The 17,960-nt window shown below is 48.3% G+C and overlaps 4 protein-coding genes across 4 annotated transcripts; 1 reads left to right on the forward strand and 3 right to left on the reverse strand.

Moving 5' to 3' along the window:
• Nucleotides 1-500: 500 nt before the first annotated feature.
• On the reverse strand, nt 501-4,510 carry hmg2 (HMG-CoA reductase). The gene is made up of 3 exons (XM_024831189.1): nt 4,283-4,510; nt 3,819-4,218; nt 501-3,753 (listed from the first exon to the last, which is right to left on the reverse strand). The coding sequence occupies exons 1-3, from the start codon at nt 4,378-4,380 to the stop codon at nt 742-744; spliced, it is 3,510 nt and encodes a 1,169-aa protein (XP_024682837.1). The 5' UTR covers nt 4,381-4,510; the 3' UTR covers nt 501-741.
• A 1,771-nt stretch (nt 4,511-6,281) lies between these two features.
• P174DRAFT_177015 (uncharacterized protein) lies at nt 6,282-7,365 on the forward strand. Its single transcript, XM_024821241.1, has one exon. The coding sequence runs from the start codon at nt 6,442-6,444 to the stop codon at nt 7,054-7,056; it is 615 nt and encodes a 204-aa protein (XP_024682838.1). The 5' UTR covers nt 6,282-6,441; the 3' UTR covers nt 7,057-7,365.
• A 2,147-nt stretch (nt 7,366-9,512) lies between these two features.
• P174DRAFT_504008 (putative GPI anchored protein) lies at nt 9,513-10,525 on the reverse strand. Its single transcript, XM_024831190.1, has 2 exons — nt 10,085-10,525; nt 9,513-10,025 (listed from the first exon to the last, which is right to left on the reverse strand). The coding sequence occupies exons 1-2, from the start codon at nt 10,148-10,150 to the stop codon at nt 9,657-9,659; spliced, it is 435 nt and encodes a 144-aa protein (XP_024682839.1). The 5' UTR covers nt 10,151-10,525; the 3' UTR covers nt 9,513-9,656.
• Nucleotides 10,526-17,194: 6,669 nt separating this feature from the next.
• Nucleotides 17,195-17,723, reverse strand: P174DRAFT_451147 (potassium transporter; the record flags this gene model as incomplete). The annotated part of the gene is made up of 1 exon (XM_024828992.1): nt 17,195-17,723. The coding sequence occupies one exon, from the start codon at nt 17,721-17,723 to the stop codon at nt 17,247-17,249; it is 477 nt and encodes a 158-aa protein (XP_024682840.1). The 3' UTR covers nt 17,195-17,246.
• Between the last annotated feature and the right edge of the window lie 237 nt (nt 17,724-17,960).

The raw sequence follows: 17,960 nt of genomic DNA on the forward strand, positions 1-17,960 counted from the left end.
TCTAGGCATGGAACTTAAGCGCCTAACGTACATCCATCTTCCAAAAGTACAATTGAACAGGTCGGAAGAGTCGCTCATTGTAGAATAATTCTTAAAGGTTTTTGAACGGCAAGAACTTTGTCAACGGAAGACGGAGCGAACCGTGATTGAGCGTCACTCAATATTGCCCGATGATCATTCTTCCTCTTGTAAGTATCAAAGCCATTGCGAGAGATTAACCAGTCCGACAGTCATTGTCATGTTTACATTTCCTTAATCGGTGGGAGAGCAGTGAGATTTATCTATGGTCAGGGTGATGTAGTAGGTAGACCAGTAGACCCTGGACCCGCCAAGAACAAAGAATTAAGGATTCCTTAACCCTAACCCTAGAGTATCTTACAGATTCCCTTTCAGGATCATTCAAATAAACTCTATTAATATAAAAGGTGTATAAATTCAGACCTCATTCCTTACCCGAAGGACGCAGACCCTTGAATATCACTAGATTACCTTTTCATTATATAGCGGGCCGCTGAAATGACATAGCTTTATAACAGCACTTATACTGAAAATATGACGCTTTTTCTCCAGAGATAGAAGGGCTCCATGAGATTACACGACAAATATATAGAATATGTACAGCTGAGCAGACGGGAAAACCTGTTTTCCATGTCGTACGGCTGTATTCACCTGCTCATGAGCATCAGAAACACATAATGCTCTTGTCACAATACATACCTGTCATCCCAATCTTGCAAGTACTCATCCAGTCTTCGCCGCCGCTTTACTGCGATTATGTGCCATATGAGCACTGACTAAATGGCCCGCCGCCAAAGCAGCACACGTGCTCAATTCGCCTGCCAGCACGGTGGCTGCGACAATGCGGGCCAGCTGGCGAGCATTATCTCCAGGATTGGTGGCATGTGCACCTCGAACACCCAGCAGATCGAGCATAGCGGCTTGCGGTTCAAGGATGGTTCCGCCGCCGATTGTTCCAACTTCAATGCACGGCATTGATACTGAGATGTGCAGGTTCTTGTTGACACTAGATAAACAAATTAGTCGGACCCAGGATGCAGTGCAATGAGGCTCATACTTCCTCATAATGGTGATGCAGCTGCTACTTTCGACATTCTGCGCTGGGTCTTGCCCCGTGGCTAGAAAAACTGCCGCGACCAGGTTGGATGCATGGGCATTGAAGCCGCCAATAGAGCCAGCCATGGCGCTGCCGACCAGGTTCTTAGCAGTGTTGAGTTCAACAAGTGCATCCACGTCTGTCTTGAGCACGGAGCGCACCACATCCCCTGGTATCAAAGCCTCAGCGACAACTGACTTGCCCCGTCCATCGATCCAGTTGATCGCGGCTGATTTCTTGTCGACGCAGTAGTTGCCTGTCACTGAAATAATCGCCATGTCTGAAAATCCATGCTCCTTCATGGCTTCAAGGGCCTTCTCGACTCCTTTCGAAATCATGTTCATCCCCATTGCGTCCCCAGTCGTCGATTTGAAGCGGACATAAAGGTAGGTGCCAGCCTGCGCTGATTTCAAGCCCTGCAGGTGGGCAAATCGACTGGTAGAGTTGAATGCCGTGGTCAGTATCTTCTTTCCCTCGTCTGAATCAATCCATTGCTTGGCTTCTGCTGCGCGAGATAGGGATGAGAATGCAAGGCATGGCCCTCGGGTCATGCCGTCAGCATTGATGACGGTCACAGCACCGCCCCCAGCATTAATTGCTTTGCAGCCCCGACTCGCGCTGGCTACTAGTACTCCCTCGGTAGTTGCCATTGGAATGAAATAGTTCTGACCGTCTATTACCAGGGGTCCAGCCACACCGACTGGCAATGGCAGATACCCAATGACATTCTCACAGCAGGCCCCATGGACTAGGGTATAGTCGTAGTTTTCAAAGGGAGCTTTTGAATACTCTAGGTCACTTGCCACATCAAGAGTGGACGGTGTACGAGACACCACTGCGCGGCGGATCTTGACAGCTCGGGTAAAGGCTTCCAAGCGGCTCATCCTCGGATGGCGTTCCATTATTTTCTCCAGGGCATGACCGGGAATTTTGCCGCGGAGGCATAGATTGACTATCTCTTCATCTTCCAATAGCGATTCTCGTCCTTCTTGTGGCATGGCATCCACTTGTTCGCTTTTTCGCGTGTCTGTCAGCTCGCTAGGCCCTGACATGGTCTTTTCAGACTCATTGGAAGAGCCTTTTGACTGGCTCACGGTTGCAGAAGAGCTGTCTGGGACCACCTCGCGCTCGCGTAAATTCAAGCGAGCTGCCTTCATTAAATAACTGTTCAGTACCAGGCTTAGGAACAGCGAAGCAATTACCCATTTGCTGATTCCTGGATCTTCTAGCCATGCCAGCACGCCCCCAAGAGTACGGCCGCGTAGTGTATCGCAGAGCGGGCCAGCAAAATTATCCCCACAAGGCTCAGTCTGCGACTGCAGGACGTATTTGATCGGCGGCAGCACTGTAACGCGCGTTTCAATGTTACTCGCACGGGCAACCACAAAAATATCGTCCAGACCATTGCGGGCGACTCGGTAAGGGTTGATTGGGGCAGGCATCAGGATGTTGGAAGGTCTCGACAGGTACGGCACCCAGTCAAGAACCCTGACGTTGCCGTAAGCCAGGGACGACAGCTGGAGCACATTGAAAAGCACGAAGCCGCCAACCATGAGAAATTTGCACCGAGATACATTAGCAGCCTTGACCTTGCAGCCAAAGATACGGGAGTTAAATTCCTGGTTACCAGTGGCCATGCCATCGTCTTCCAGAGTCCTATGCGGCTTGACATGCTTCCTAATGCGCGTGACTTCCAGTTTCACACAGAGCACACTGGCGTAGACGGTAAATAGAAGCAAGCTGTCAAAGAGGAGGATCCACGCCGCAAGAAAGCAGAACTGAGGCAGAGCTCCTTGTACCCTCGAGGCTGCGCCTGCCGCCAGGATAGCAATTTCAATAGTGTAGTCACGCACGATACGCCATCCCTCGCGCTTAATGGCCACCTCAATGGCTTCGAGTATGGACCGCCGGGCCATTGGTACTGCAGGAATGTGGGCCTCGGTCGCAGCATGCAGTACGGCTCTCGTTAAACGGATGGGTTTCTCAAATCCCACAATGACTACCAGAACTGGCAGGCATTCGGAAAGAATGATCATGGAGGTAGGTACACCACTGCTAACAGTGACCTTTAGCCCGAAGAGAAGGAGAAGAAACCAGAGAGCAGCACCGAAGAGGCCAACCAGAAACGGGACCCGAGTCGGCGCATTGACATGAAGAGTGACAGGAAAGTGAGGTACATCGCCAGGTATGCCAACAACATGATAATGATATCGACAATTTGCGCATTCTGACATTGTTAGCAGGCGGATGAACCGACAACATGTCAATTCTAGGCGGATGAGAAGCAGGCATACCTTGATTAAATCGACAAAGGAGGCCAAGAAGTCTATCAGCCAGAGCCTGAGCTTCGGACCAGAATTGCCTTTTCCAGCGTTTTTCAATGTCCGTATTTGCCACGAGTGCTCCCCCTGCGACTTCGGGAGGTTCTGAGTTCTGCGCAAAACCTCCTCCAGGTAATTATAAGGCACAGAAAGAGCGATTGAAGTTTCGCTCAAGATAGAGGATAAGACACTGGGTGTTCGAGAGACGGGTTGTGCAGCGGTCAAGTCAGAAATAACACTCTCCTGGACGGCAGAAAGTTCTGGGTTGTTTTCAGCAGTGGGAAACACGAGCGTAATCAAAGCCAAATGGGATGCAACCTAGCTTGACAGAAAGATGAATTCAGTAGATTGCTCATAGGGTCGGAAAAGAAAAGAAGTCTCACCTCTTGGTCGCTCATCGGCTCATCCTCAGTTTCCCATCGCCAGGCGGTCGCCTCTCCGAGACGAAGACTACGGCTCCCCTGAAGAAAGTCTGTAACATCAAGCTGGTTGAGGTAACTCTCCGAAGGCCGCGTCAGATTGGCATGGTGTAAACTCCTTTCCAGAAGACTCGTGTATGTCATGGTGGCTAGTAGAGCGGTAATGACCAAGGTGTAGATCGGTTGCTTACACGCCTGTCTAGCCACTGTGCCTAGCACACTCGTGCCATGTCGGTGTAGCCAGCCAGGAGTATCAGACTCCTTTTTGTTTGTAGCAGCCATGGCCGGTGTGCCCATGGTCCGGGAAATCAAATTCAGCGATGAGGATGTTGCGGGTGAGACTATTGAGGATCCGTAGCCAGCACTGCAGTCGACCCGATTAGGAGATCTTTCCAAACGATGAGGAATTGATGGAGACTGCGACCTACCAGTTTCCTTCCTCTGGTTGCGACGAGAGAGAAAATAGGGGAGCACTCACCCCGTCAGTATTTGACGGCACTGGCGACCCCTGGTAGCTCCAAAGCATGACTCGTCCATTGTTCTTCGGGGTGGTCTATTATTCTACCTCTTCAAACAAAGAAGTAATATATGTGGAGTACGTCCAGTTTATCTCTGTGCTCCAGCGGTCCAGCCTCCAATGACGAACCGTTCTTAAACCCACCAGCACCTGTACAGTGGAGAGTGGAGAGCCGTTAACTTAGCTGGGGGAAGGAGGCTTAGCAACCTTGTTCCTTGGGTCCTATCAGGTACGGACTACCTGAAGGCAACAACATTATCTATATCCCTGGATACTAGGTAACACCTTAATCCACCTAGTTAACATTTTACTGCGATAGACTTCTGAACAATAACATCAGTAACCCACGCATGACTTGCCAAGAGAGCTTGGGAGGACATCTCGGTTGATCTACGTACGAGATGAGTGATGGAAGATTGACGATCAATGCTTTTATACATGGTAAAAGAGAAATCTCAAATCTTTCAGATCTAGCCCATAATATCTTGTCTAAAGATACTACAGCACTCCGTAGTTGCACAGGCTATGGAACTACTTATATACAGGGACAGATAATTTGAGGAGATGCACAACTAGTTTAATCCATGTCATTTCCCTAGGTGAAGCTGAGGGGCTCTTTTGATCAGGATCAATGCTGCTTCATTTTTAGCATTACTACTTACTCTATCTATGACTCTATACAATGTGGTATATTAATCTCAAAAGTCCTGTAGAGTCAAATGTAACAGGGCAGAGGATACCAGATAGTTGAGGATACAAACTCAACATTTACTTGTTTCACTCCCTGCATACATTGACAGGGCCACATCCATACTCTTTCTAATATTCATTGTAGAACCTATCCACATAGATTATACCTGACATTCACTGGTTCTCTAATTTAACCAAACTTCATGACAAAAACATGTTAAGTGTATTCACTCTCAAGTATGCAGTGAATAATGGCCCTTCAGCTTTACTTGCCTTTTGTGTAGACCTTTCCCATCTCCCTCCTCCCTCTCCTGAGTCCCACCACAAGACCCATCTCATAATGAACAAGCTAGTTCAGCATATGAGAAAGACACTCCATGGTCTTCGATGACATGCCGAGCGAGGAAACTCACGACATAGACAGCTATTCAAGCTAATAGCTAATACGAGGACAAACTGGCGATGCAAAAGACAAGAAACTCATGCGCAAGGCCGGTCAAGCGCTCATCTTCCTTCTATTTTACCATTTCTGTACCTGAGATTATAGCCATGACTCATACTTCTGTACTGGCACATCTACCTATTCCCTCCACCTTCAGAACTTTACCAAGTTTCAGAGATTTGTCCTTCCCCTCGAGGCGTGCTTTTCCTGCATGTTCTGGTCAATGCGCTCTAAGGAGAAAATGTACGGATTTCCTGAGTGCCTGTGGTCGCCATCATCCTTTGAATGGGGTGGGCTATGTTCTCATAACCCTATGGAGGGAATCCGGGATAACAACGACTATACACCAGAACAACTCGTCCAGATTGCAGCAGACACCAGAGAAAGATCGGTTATACCAGTACCACTGTCAGCAAGCTTTGCGTGCAAATCCCACTGCAGAGTTTCGGGCAAGAAACAACCGGAATAATGCCATGCAAAAGGAGTTGACACGAGCCAGACAAAAGGCAGCCGTGATTTATTTGTTCTGCTCTGACGTCCGAGCCACGCTTTCTGCGGCTGTACAAAGATTTCTAAAGCAAACTGCCGATTTCTTACCTTCTATGCAAACCACTTGAACAACAATAATCAGGTGGTAAAACGCTCATTAAGGAGACTTACGAACTTCACACTGCCGATACCAACACAAGAACCAGAAGATAAGCCAAAGGACAAAAAGGAGGAAGACAAACGGTCAGACGTCCCTGTGTATTAGACTTTGAAGCTCAGATTGGTCGGTTAGCCTAGTATCGTCGTCTTTTACACAGTACAGGTCGAATATGTACTCTCTGTGAAAGTGGGCGAGGGGTTTTTGGTTTGTGCGTCGCAGCGCCAGATGTGACGACTGACCAGACTGGAAGAAAGCGTTCTCTTTTCGCTGGCTCCTGCGCCAACTGTTTATGGCATGGAAAGGCTGCAGAGTGCTCATTTTACCTTGGGCGAAATGGTGGTTAGAAATCAATCAGACCTGGATTTGTACTATCCCTGTTCCTCTTTTTATTTTTATTTCATTCTTTTCTAACTGGTGGAGGTTCTTCCTTAAGCAAGGCAGACTTCGTACACTTGATGATGATAGCTTGGTGGTCAAAGACTGGCCTCTTGAGGAGTCCGATCCCATCCCAACATCAACTTTGAAGGCCCCTTGTTCCGCAAAAGTTACCCCCGTCAAGCAGAAGGTTCCTGAAGTCGTCATTTCTGGTGATTCGTCGATTCGGAGTACCCGGTCTGGGAAAATTTTCAATCCTCCTACGTTTGCGTCGAAGAAGGGGACTCCGTCGAGTGTTCGCCTGGAGAAGCCATCGTCCCTCTCTAATGATCCAGTCCTTTGGGTCCTTTGGCCTTATCGACATCGAAGGAAGGAGGGGGATGAGAGGCACGCGAATCCGGAATCGTCTGGAAATGCCAAAAAAAAAAAAAACCACCGAGTTACTTTCACGGATCTTGGATTCTCCAGCATCACCAAAATCTTCCGGGCTGGAATATCCACGCAGCACTGCTCAAAGCTTGTCATGTGAAGATCCACTAGCTCATGATTCCTTAGCCACAACCATGGCAGGACCAGGCCTCAATGATTAATGGTCCACATGGGCCAACCTCATCTTCACAGAAGGTCAAAAGGAGCAGCTATCCCCAATGCTACAGGTCTGGCGGAATGATCTGTGAGGTGTGCTGCTGGGTCATCTGGGTAGTGCTAGAAAACAGCTTACCGTCTTTCAAAGCAGGCAATCAGGAGATTCTCATCTAGCCTTCTTTCGAATCTCTTTGCCAAATTGGGGTCTACTCGATCAAAGTGGAATGCCTCGGCTCCAGCAACGCGAGGCGGGAAATCATCTTGTTAATTGCCATCGTGTCGTCGCTGTTAGCCAGTATCTTCCTGATTCGCCAAGGCGTACCACCGGGTAGCCAGTAACTTAAATACGACTGGCTGACTCAAAACTGATGTTTCTCGGCAGGTCAGTTAGACCTGGACTGTGAACCTCGTCGAGGTATGCCTGCTTCAAGGTGTGGATTACCGATATCACTGGGTGCATCCACCAGGACGGCGGTAGCTCGAGTTCGTATGCCGGTCTGCCGTCGACCCTGCGTTTGATGCGAAACGGTCCTTGTTCGACAGGGGCAAAACAAGGTCGACGATGATACAAAGACATACCCCTGGGGTAAACCAGCGATCACTTTGCAGCGTACTCTTGCAAAGACAACCAGGTATGACAACAACGCCATGTTCAGCGACCAGGCTAGAAAGGCCCTTCGGTGGTTGGAGAACACCTATTTCGACCTTTTGGAGGCGGAAGGCGGAACAAACTACAATGTCGGATCAGAGTCTGGGTGAATGGAAGCTCGCTGGCAAAGCAAGGAAGCATTTGCTGCAATTGCTTATGGGTTTCAAGGCAACCAATGAGACACACCCTGCGGTTTTCTAGCTGACTGATGCTTTCTTTGATGCTCGAGGCATTTTTTTTTTCTGTTTTTTCTTTTGTACGGAGTATTCCGGGAATTGTTGTATGTTCCAACAAACGATCACGTGGTATGTCACTTATCAACGAAAGCAATAGGAGTGAATAACGATCTTCCCCATACCATAACAAGCTGGCCCTTTGAGGATTGGGCCAGAGCATACCCCGTGCCAATACCCTCGGCGACCTTGATATAGGCCCAGTCCCTAAGTTCAACTGGTTAGTGCTTGTCGTCATAATCGTTGCAAAACTAGAACCTACCTTACTCCCTGGATATACGCAGACGGCGCAGGAAGACTCAAACAATAAACCTGACTGGAAAATCATTAAAGCACTTATGCAGGACACACCCGAACCACCCCCATATACGAGACTTTCTGATGTCCAGGTATTTAACATCGTGACACAGGACATAACTCAAGTTGATAAATGTAAGAATCAGCCACTTGACTTCAGTTCGAGGGGTGAGATTCATCCTAATCAGCCTCCTCAAAGCCCTACTGTTCATATTCACAGGGGAGCAAAGCTCTATTACATCACTTTAGCGAATACTACATACTTTACAGCTCCCCTGCAAACCACTGAAGGGATAGCTTATTAGCACCTAGACAAACGGGGCACGGTGTAACAAAGGGCGGGCCCGACTGTCCTTTGGACGGGTCAGTCCCTACAATTGCACGGGCCGAGAAGGCCTTGTCATCAATACAGAGGACATCAAGGAAATAGAGCTCAAGACCACTCTGCGACGTTCGTATGGCAAATCTCTCAATCGTCTACCTCTGGAAGAAGGACGTGACAGTTGCTACTGGGCCTGAGTGTTCCTGGAATCTATAGCTCAAGGATGGGATATGGTCCAGTGTAACGGAAGCCAGCAAAGCGAAACCATAAAGTGCTATTATACCAGTTTTCAAAGACTCTCCTAGAGGGCATGGCATGGGAACAAACGAAGAAAACGTTGTCGGCACCAGACACTGACGGTGACCGTAATCGGAGGAACATGGACCTGGGATGGGAGAGGCAATTGGAGATTCTTCCGACAGCAAGTCGACTATGAGTCGAATACTGGATGATAGTCAATGATAAGTCTTGTCTGGTAATTACAGAACGTCCTAACCTTATGGTAGAACTTCAGAATTGGTCAATGAGCTCAATAAAAACACCCTAGTTCCAGGGACGGGGATTTAAGTTACTATGACATAAACAAGAATACTAAAGTACTGTATACATTTCCTGGTCTAGCAGTTGTTTAATAGATGGAAGTACTAGGGTCGGGCTGCCTTGGGCGAATCATGATTCGGTAATGTTACCACCTATCGCTGTGCGATTCAGATCCTGTATTATGTGCGTTTGTCTAGTAAGTCAGATTTAGTTTACATGCCTGACTTAGTGAATCTTCAGGATTCGCGTCAAGATCAAAATATTAATATTAGTTCAACTAGAAGATAATCTTTATGTGCGCCGCATGATGCATTTTGACAAGAAGCGGTAAAAAGCAATCCATGATGACAATCCCATCGACTTAACCACGTAAAGAATAAACGTGCCCATTTGCGTTTCATAAAAGATATATTGCTCTATTTAACGACTGGCCCCTAGGATCGGACTCGCGCGAGAAAGGAGAGGGTATTCAGCAAAAAGCAGCGGACCAGCGGTAGAACTGTTTACAGGAAGGCAGCCAGTGCGGCACCAGCCATGACGGACAGGCCGAGAGAGCCGGTCGCCATGGGCATGGCAGCGTTGGAGGTCGAGCTGCTGGAGCTGGACCTGGTAGAGGAGGCGCTGGACCTGGTGGTAGAGGTGGACTCGGTTGTGGTCTCGGTGGCAGTTGCAGTCGAGCCGGTTTTAGTAGAGCCCTTGACGCCGCTGCTAGAAGGGACGGTGGAGAAGGAAGAGGGGAGGCCGCTGGATCCAATGACAGTAGGAGCAGTTGGGATCACGGGCTGCGAGGTGGTGGAGCTGGTGGTGGCAGTGGTAGCAGCGGTAGCGCTAACCTCAGGACCGACGACAGTGACACCTGTGGTTTGAGCTTCCTGTATGATGTTAGTATGGTCTAAAGCGCAAGCTTGAATGGGAAGAGAGCGTCACATACCACAGAGCCAGAAGACTGAGCGGCGGCAAGGGCCGACAGGGCAAGGAGAACGATAGAAGAACGCATCTTGTAGAGTTTGTTGGATAGATGACCCGAAGCGAGCGTACTTGATCGAAGATTGTTAAGGTAGCTGGTAGATTTGTGTGCGGGTAACGAGCGTAATTGATGAGAACTTGAGTTACAGGTACAGACCAAGGACTACAGGTACCTCAGGTGCGCAGGATCATTTAAATAGACACATCAGACCAGGCTGCCAGGCAAGCCAAAACAATAGAAACAATTAGCCACAGTCAGTCGCCATCGGCCATCAGCCCTGTCTGAGATTCACACACAGACTCATAGTAATATTAATGGCTACAGGGTCGATAGGACCCACCAGACTAGGAGGGCCACCGGTCTCGATCCGCTTCTGGCATTCTTCTTGACCAGTCAGTAGGCCCGTAGGGCGCGGGAAGGAGAGACACCACCTAAGCTCGAGAGCCTAGACTAAGCCCTGCATTGCGACATACGTAGCTCCGAATAAGAGCTGAGTCCCCGTGGTCAAGACTTTGATGGGATGAAAAAAGGACGGAGTGGCTGTAAAGGATTGCGTATGCTGCTGCTATCTTTGGCTCTGCTGGCGCCCATCAACCAATAAGACTGCAACGCTGCAGATCCCTGAATGAGACAGGTCTTTGTTAACTCAAACTGTCTGATTCTGATTCATTCATCGTGGTTTATTATTTCCTCATTGTCTTGGTTTGTCCCTTGCTCGAATATTTATCACATTGTCATCTAATTATCTATCTACCTCAATTTGTGATTTGTGTTCCGATCTCAATATTATTTGATCGACAGCACCATCAAGACAAGATCTACCTCACACCGAGTCCTGTCTCTGCAGTACACTCGGCTAAATCAGGCACAATTCTTACTTCCTCATATCATGGAATTGTTGTTTGTTGATGCAGTTGTCCGCAGCCGAGGGACGGAAAACCGAACAAGAATAGTAACAAAAATGGCTCTCCGCCGCATACTGTGCATACGCCCTCAACCGACGCCACAATCGGCTGAGTGAACTCTGCAGTGGTGAGATGCGCAACTGTGCGACATGAGCTGACTAACAGTACCTATTATTGTTAAGTTACTGCGCACATGAAGATACTCATGAGTTCTGTGGTGAGACTCGTGGCCATAGTCCACGAATGAGTATACGCGGTCTAGCCACCTGCTGACATCGCCGTCAGATGCTATGCAAATGGCATCAGATGCTTAGACAGATTGCAGTCTATGGATTTCTCTAAGCAGAAGTGCGGATAACCCTTTTATCACACAAGAGAAGGTACTGAAGAATCTTCATGTGTGGGTGTGCGTGTACAGAGTACGTATGCCTGCATCGGCTTGGCAACATTATGCCCAGGTGGAGTCTGCGTATGTATGAACATCGAATTAGATTTAATAGCAGACAAATTAGTTTCTATAGCTATTTGCAGCTACAGAAAAAGAGTAACTCTCGGAGTCTCAGTCCTTTGCTGTTGGTCATGGTGTTCTTGTCTTCTATAGATCAGCTGGAGCAGCTTCCACATCCAAGGGTAACTTCAATCAATTAACAACTAAGGTTGATTTGGACATCCCCTTGGACAACTAAAATACAGTGACACAATAATTACCTGATGCAAGGGAAGTAAAAGGACGGAGCCACTTCCCGACTTTTTATGTCACAGTCACAGCCCTTGTTCATTTATGATTGACCCTTCAGCCCGAACCTTGAGATCTCAAGTCAATGGAAGAAATCTTCAGTCAAGTCAGGAGATATTACATCTACAGTCCCTTTATAGCTGTCGCAGAGTGGTATGACAGTAAAACTAGCCGTCTGCTGTGCGTTTGTGGGTGAGACTACTCCGTAGTCTAGCCCAACATCTATTTCTGGGGTAAGTTACTGTCACCCCACCATAGACAAACGAAATTACTCCATGTAGTCCGTAGACAGACGAAAATTCGATCATCACAATGATCAAACATTCTATGGTAATTAGTTCAAATTAAGACGGCATAAAATCGAGGACAAATTATCACAGAATAATTCAAAAGTTATCATTTCCAGCTGTGGGGCTAGATTCTGCTCATCGCCTAATCTGGAACATTCTTGCCGGACAGCAGGTTTCAGCCTTTGTTTGTCTGCAACAGTGACGACGGGATATTTTCCTTCATCCCTTTCTTGGTGTGCAAGGTCTGGACTCTGGCCACTCCATTGGCCATGTTTCGACACGCTTCGATGGCCTGGAACCACGTCCTCTGGATTGTGGACTGTGGCCATCCCATGTGCGCCCCCGCGTGGTTCAAAGTATGTTGAAATGATGTTGAAGTCCTGCTCATGTACTCGACCGCAATCGAAATGGTCCAATGTCATTGCGGAACCTATTCATACGGCCCAGGACACGGGTTGTTTATTTACCAGTTCCGATGAGTCACTTGAACCAGTAGTACGGATCTCGTGGCTATTGCAGCTTCAGCAGGCTTCGTTACCCAGCGTCTTCATCTGAAATCATCCAGATTCGCCGTAAACAGTCCGTCTTGGAAACTCTAGTCCAATTGTGCAGATTCGGAGCAAAACAGCCCATCTCGCAAACATTGGAAGGTCCATGTGCAGGGGCTATTCAGAAGGCTGTTGAAAGAACCAGGGACTTCAGTTTTGGATGACCTCTGCATGACCTTACTTACGAAGACGAAATTATTAGTCAACAGGTCAGTTCGAGTGTTTTACTTGCGAGGCTCATGCACTACTACTTCCACTTATGGTATCCTGACCCAGTGAGGTAAACATAGGATAGACAGTCGAGTGCTAGCATGTAGAAAGAGACATTATCCTCGAGTGGTCTCTCGTTCATTATCCTATTATTATATATAGATATAGGGAGATTACGTGGAAGCAAGTCTTTCCTCTGACTTTTACTTAGCTGAACTATGATAATGATAAGAAGGCTTGTTAACTATTAATAATTCTGTAAGACCTTCACACAGACAGAGCAGAAATAATGTTATCCCTGTGAGTAAAATGTCATTCACTTTAGATCGACCAGCAGAGAGTAGTGAATATACATCAACTCATGACTCTTACTGCCTAATATAATGGAATCAGCTAGATATCGGAGACTGCTTCTTCTCCTACTCACTGCTTTACCTGATCTTGCTAACCGCCATCCTTCACTCTGCGAAATCCCTCGGGCTTATGCCTGGAGATCCTGGATATGTGGCGTGAACGGCTGCTCTTCGATTCTTCATCAGTGCAGTTAGGCTGTACAGAGACTATTAGTGGCCATGGACCTAAAAATGAGGGCTTGACCGGTGGTCGTATATTCTGGAGTGCTGGGCAAAACCAGTGCTGGACTTTGAGAAATCTTCGCAGACAGGACAGTGGTATGTCAAACGTTCGTCTCTAACTCCTGGGGCGATAATGGAACGACACTAACCTAAATTTACTCCTAGATATATATGCCAATCTTGCTGACAAGCAAAAATTCATGAGGATCTCCTCGGGAAGAGACACCACCACCTGATCCTCAAGAGCCAGATCCGGTTTTTGAATTTCTGGGGCAATATGGCCAAGGGCCGGCAATTCATAGACGTCGGTGTCAATCACTCAGACTACACAGAGCGAGAGGAGTATACGCTGAAGGAGAAGGCGTCTCCTGCTCCAATAGATCCATCAGAACTTCATCGCAGGCTAGTCTTTTCCTCTCCTGCGCCGACTGCTTTTAAGTCGAGATATCGAACCAGGGTACCCTGGCCCGTTACAGCTTTAGAGCTCTATCCCCCAAGTCCATAGGTCGCAGGCGACCTGGAACATTGCTCCCCCAAGAGGACGGATACCGGCCTCGGCATTGAATGTAGGGCTTAGTATCGGCTACTGATGCCAAGAGAGGAGCAAGGGCTCGTATATCAGAGCGTCAACGTGGCATCCGCTCCCTTCGGTATGTCCAGCAGGCATTATACGATGGATACGCTATTGTCCACGTTGCGTTGCTGGTATATTGCCCTATACCACCCCCAGCTGACGTCCCATTATCTCTCGCCGTTCTTCTTGTGCGGCAGGTGGCTTTCCAGTTGCATTTTCTGGACTTTGCACTCTCGTGACAAGTCACCAAGTCTCACAATACACCCAGTTGCCATGGTTTATCTTTGTCAGTGCTCTGATGCCCGAACCTGAGCAATGGATCTCCTCGGAGTTTCTTCTTCATGGCTCACCCAAATTGCGGAGCATGTTGTCCATCATCCATGATCAGGTGTTCCTGCACGATGAAAAGTCTGGACACTTTGATACCACCGGAGTTCTGAAGGCGAGTGGGTTATTCGAGCACCGGAAATGGGGTGCTGACGGAGACAACTAGATGTCCTTGGAGGACATTGCCAGCAAGGAAGCGGCAGTCTGCGATTTCCGCGCGCCTCTCGACCAGGGAACAGGTGATGGATGGCTGGGCGCTATGCAGTTTTCTGTTTGTCAGCGGGCTCTTCGTCTGGACTTAACGGCGTACCTATTGCTTCAGTATTAGGCAATGACGAAGAGTGGCGACTGACGCCATTCCCAACACCGGCGCGGTATATCACGAGTCCAATGAAGGTAGACCGTCTGGAGATTCGTGGACATCCCGATGAGCAGTTCCACCGGGGTGAGGCAGCTCATAAGGCACATACAATGTACCTAGTGGTGGCGCGCCCGCACGACAGAAGGTGGGGACTTGAAAGGGGTCTTGCAGTCAACTTAGCTGATGTGCGCACTTGGTGGGACCAAGCTGGAGTTATTCGACCGGCGCTGGTGAAATCGGGTCCGAACGTGAACATGAGATCGAAGTTGGGCCTACGAGCGGACGAGTTCGTGGCTGTTGGACAGCATCCCTCCAACTTGTCGGCCGAACAACAATGACAGATGCCATGATTTATCTTTGTCAGTGCTCTGATCCCGAACCTGAGCAATAAATCTCCTCGAGTTTCTTCGTGGCCCGCCAAAATGCGGAACATGTGGCCCTTCATCCGTGATCAGGTGTTCCTGCACAATGAAAAATCTATCGTGCGGACAGTGTAGCCTGCCGAGCAGGTATTCATCGCAGCCCGTTTGAACGAAATTGGGATAAAAAGGTCATGCAAACTGGGATGAAGGTGGTCTCTCTAAGCAGATGACGACGTCCTCGGGAAATAGAAACCGCTTGATACGGCCGATGAGACAACAACTTAGGAATCTTGCGTCCTGGCGCCTAGCTACAAAGGAAGGCATTGCCAACTGCGTTTGGGGAAACCGTGGGTCGAAGTATTCTCTCAAGCTGTCGGCGCCCACCGACAGAGACGAGTACATACGACTAAGAGTCAAGCTCGGATGACTCCACGGGGCTAAATGAGAGGCCCTTGGCACATTTATCCACGCAATTCGATCTTTTTTCTCGCATCAAAAGAGGTCCGAAATTGTGTCATACACCAGCTGATCAGATGACATGAATGTTTATCTTGTCCTGCTAATACAAGAACTGATCTCTGTGGTGGGACCGTGGGAGCAGAGCCTCTTCTACTGAGTGTGTGGTTAATCGCATCAGATTCACGCCTACATTCACTGATGCTTTATGCACAACGGTAACCGACGGGGGTCATGATATCTAGATTTGGAAAGGGATTCGGTCAATTCTAGAAGCGTGACCTCCAACTGGGATTCTCAGGTTGACGGGTGAGTCCATTTACCCTCTCGTGTTGATCTTTGCTGACTAGTGTAGCTCAACATCAGAAGTGGAGGTCTGGCCTACCTTGAAGGATCTTAGAATACGGATTGAAACTCCATAGTTTGCCTGCGCCGATGCTGAACCTTGCTGCCCATTTTTCACTCAAAATGGTGGCAGCAGTCAAAAACATTGAATCAGCGGGTTCTGACTTAATTGCCATGGACTGGACCCATTGTTTTTTCCTGTCCAGTGACCTGGACTTCTTTATCCGGTTTGAACTAAGAGACAGAATCCAATGTTAAAAGAGCGGTGCCAAGGCAATACCACCAAGATAAGGGTGCCAATGGCACAAGGATACGCCCTATATCAATTGAATCAGGGCAAGGTAACGGATGTCTCCCAAGGGTGCCAGTATACTAGGGTATATCTGTACGATATCCGATTCAGGGAACAAATTCAGGCGCAAAACAATGGCACGGTGCCCCATTCGCCACTATTCGTAGGGCAATTAGTGCTCTTGAAGGCCTCGGATAGGGCGTGTTTCGCAAGAAATGATGACGAAGCTTACAATCCTTCGTGATCTATACTACTTGGATGATGAGGAGGAAAGTGGAAAAAGACATGGATTGGAACGTCCGAGCAAGGACGACGACTACCAGAATTTTGAAAGAACTTGCATCTCGTCAACGCATATAGGCTAACCAGCTTAACGAAGACACCAGAGGTGAGTTATTCAGTGTTCCACTGCAGATACCATCACGATTAACTGATCTCTGCAAGGATTAATAGGAATTATATGGCCAATTCTGTACCCCCTCTCATTTGGAGCTCAATGCCTCCAAGGATGATTGCTACTATTATCGAGGCTAAGACCCCCTCCACATCCTGCGCAGGGATAAAGGCTATGTTGCATGGGTAGCAGTGCAGCATGCATTAGTTATTACAGTGATGAGTCGACAGCTGAAGGTACCACTCGCCTCTGCGAATTTCAGAGGTCATTTCCCTTGGCGTTGGACAAAATATAAGTCCAAGGTCTGTGACCACTAGGTGGCCATAAATATGAGTTTCAATGTTTCCTGTGCCCATCTCCTTTATCTAGACGCAGTAATTCTGTGCTGTGGTGTTCTTCTTTCATCGGTGCAGCGGCCTTATTTCAGTGGCCGGCGCTGAATGGGACTCCTAAGGATGCGGCCGTCCCTCTGAGTATAGGTAGCCGGCAATCTTATGGCTAGAAGCCGTTTTGTCGTTGAGTGTAGGTCTCTAATGAGGTCTATCCAAATCGAATTATAGGCTTTTTAAACCCAGTGAAGACTGCAATATACAGCACTAGAGGAACATATCGCAGAGTCATATATTGAAATTCGAAGAATAGCCCTGACTTTATCCAGAGCGTGGCAATTCTGCCGACGATACACTGTAAGCTCTAACATTATCCAATTTTGACATTGATGCAGTATCAAGCACTAGCCTTGGGCTTCTCACTACAGGAACACTAAAAATATGACTGCCAGGATTCCCCGGTCTGGGGTGATGACCTCGTCTGTGTAGCCGTGGCGAACAATAAGTCTGAAGCAGTTCGGGATCGGTTGCTTTCCTGGCCCATTACCGTATGAGTGGCAGCGCACGACTGCGTACCTCTCGCTAGGCGCAACGGTTGGAACTGACAAGGGCCGTAAGTGGAAGAACAAGGACACCTCCGGCGCGGCACCAAACTTCTGGATGGAATGGAGAAATATCGCTGGGGTGGTGGCAGAATTGCCAGATTTATCGAAGAAGATACCAAGCCCGCTGATGGGGGTGATGGTCGAGCCGCCGAGGTCCGGATGGAGAATGAGCTGGTTGTCTCGCAAGAGCGTTGTCCGGGATAAGGCCACATTGTCAGATTCCTCGGCAGTCCATTGTTCTTCTTTACCGTACCGCCACAGCGCGAATATGAGGGTCAAGGCGACTCCAAGCATGAGGGTGAATCAAGCACTGTGCGGGACTTTGCTCAGAGCGGCGGGTACATCTGTACGAAACATTACCATAGAAAGGAGAACTCGTCGAAATGTCCTGTTTATGACCCTTAAACTAGTCCTCGAAACGATGATACCGAATCGAGTTCCCTTTGCAAGCGGCTTGCCGCTAGCATATGGCTATGCGTGACTATAAGTTAGATGGATCTGACTCGCCACTCACTATCACGGTCTACTTCT

The sequence above is a fragment of the Aspergillus novofumigatus genome, assembly GCF_002847465.1.
Source record: "Aspergillus novofumigatus IBT 16806 chromosome Unknown P174scaffold_4, whole genome shotgun sequence".
NCBI lineage: Eukaryota > Fungi > Ascomycota > Eurotiomycetes > Eurotiales > Aspergillaceae > Aspergillus > Aspergillus novofumigatus.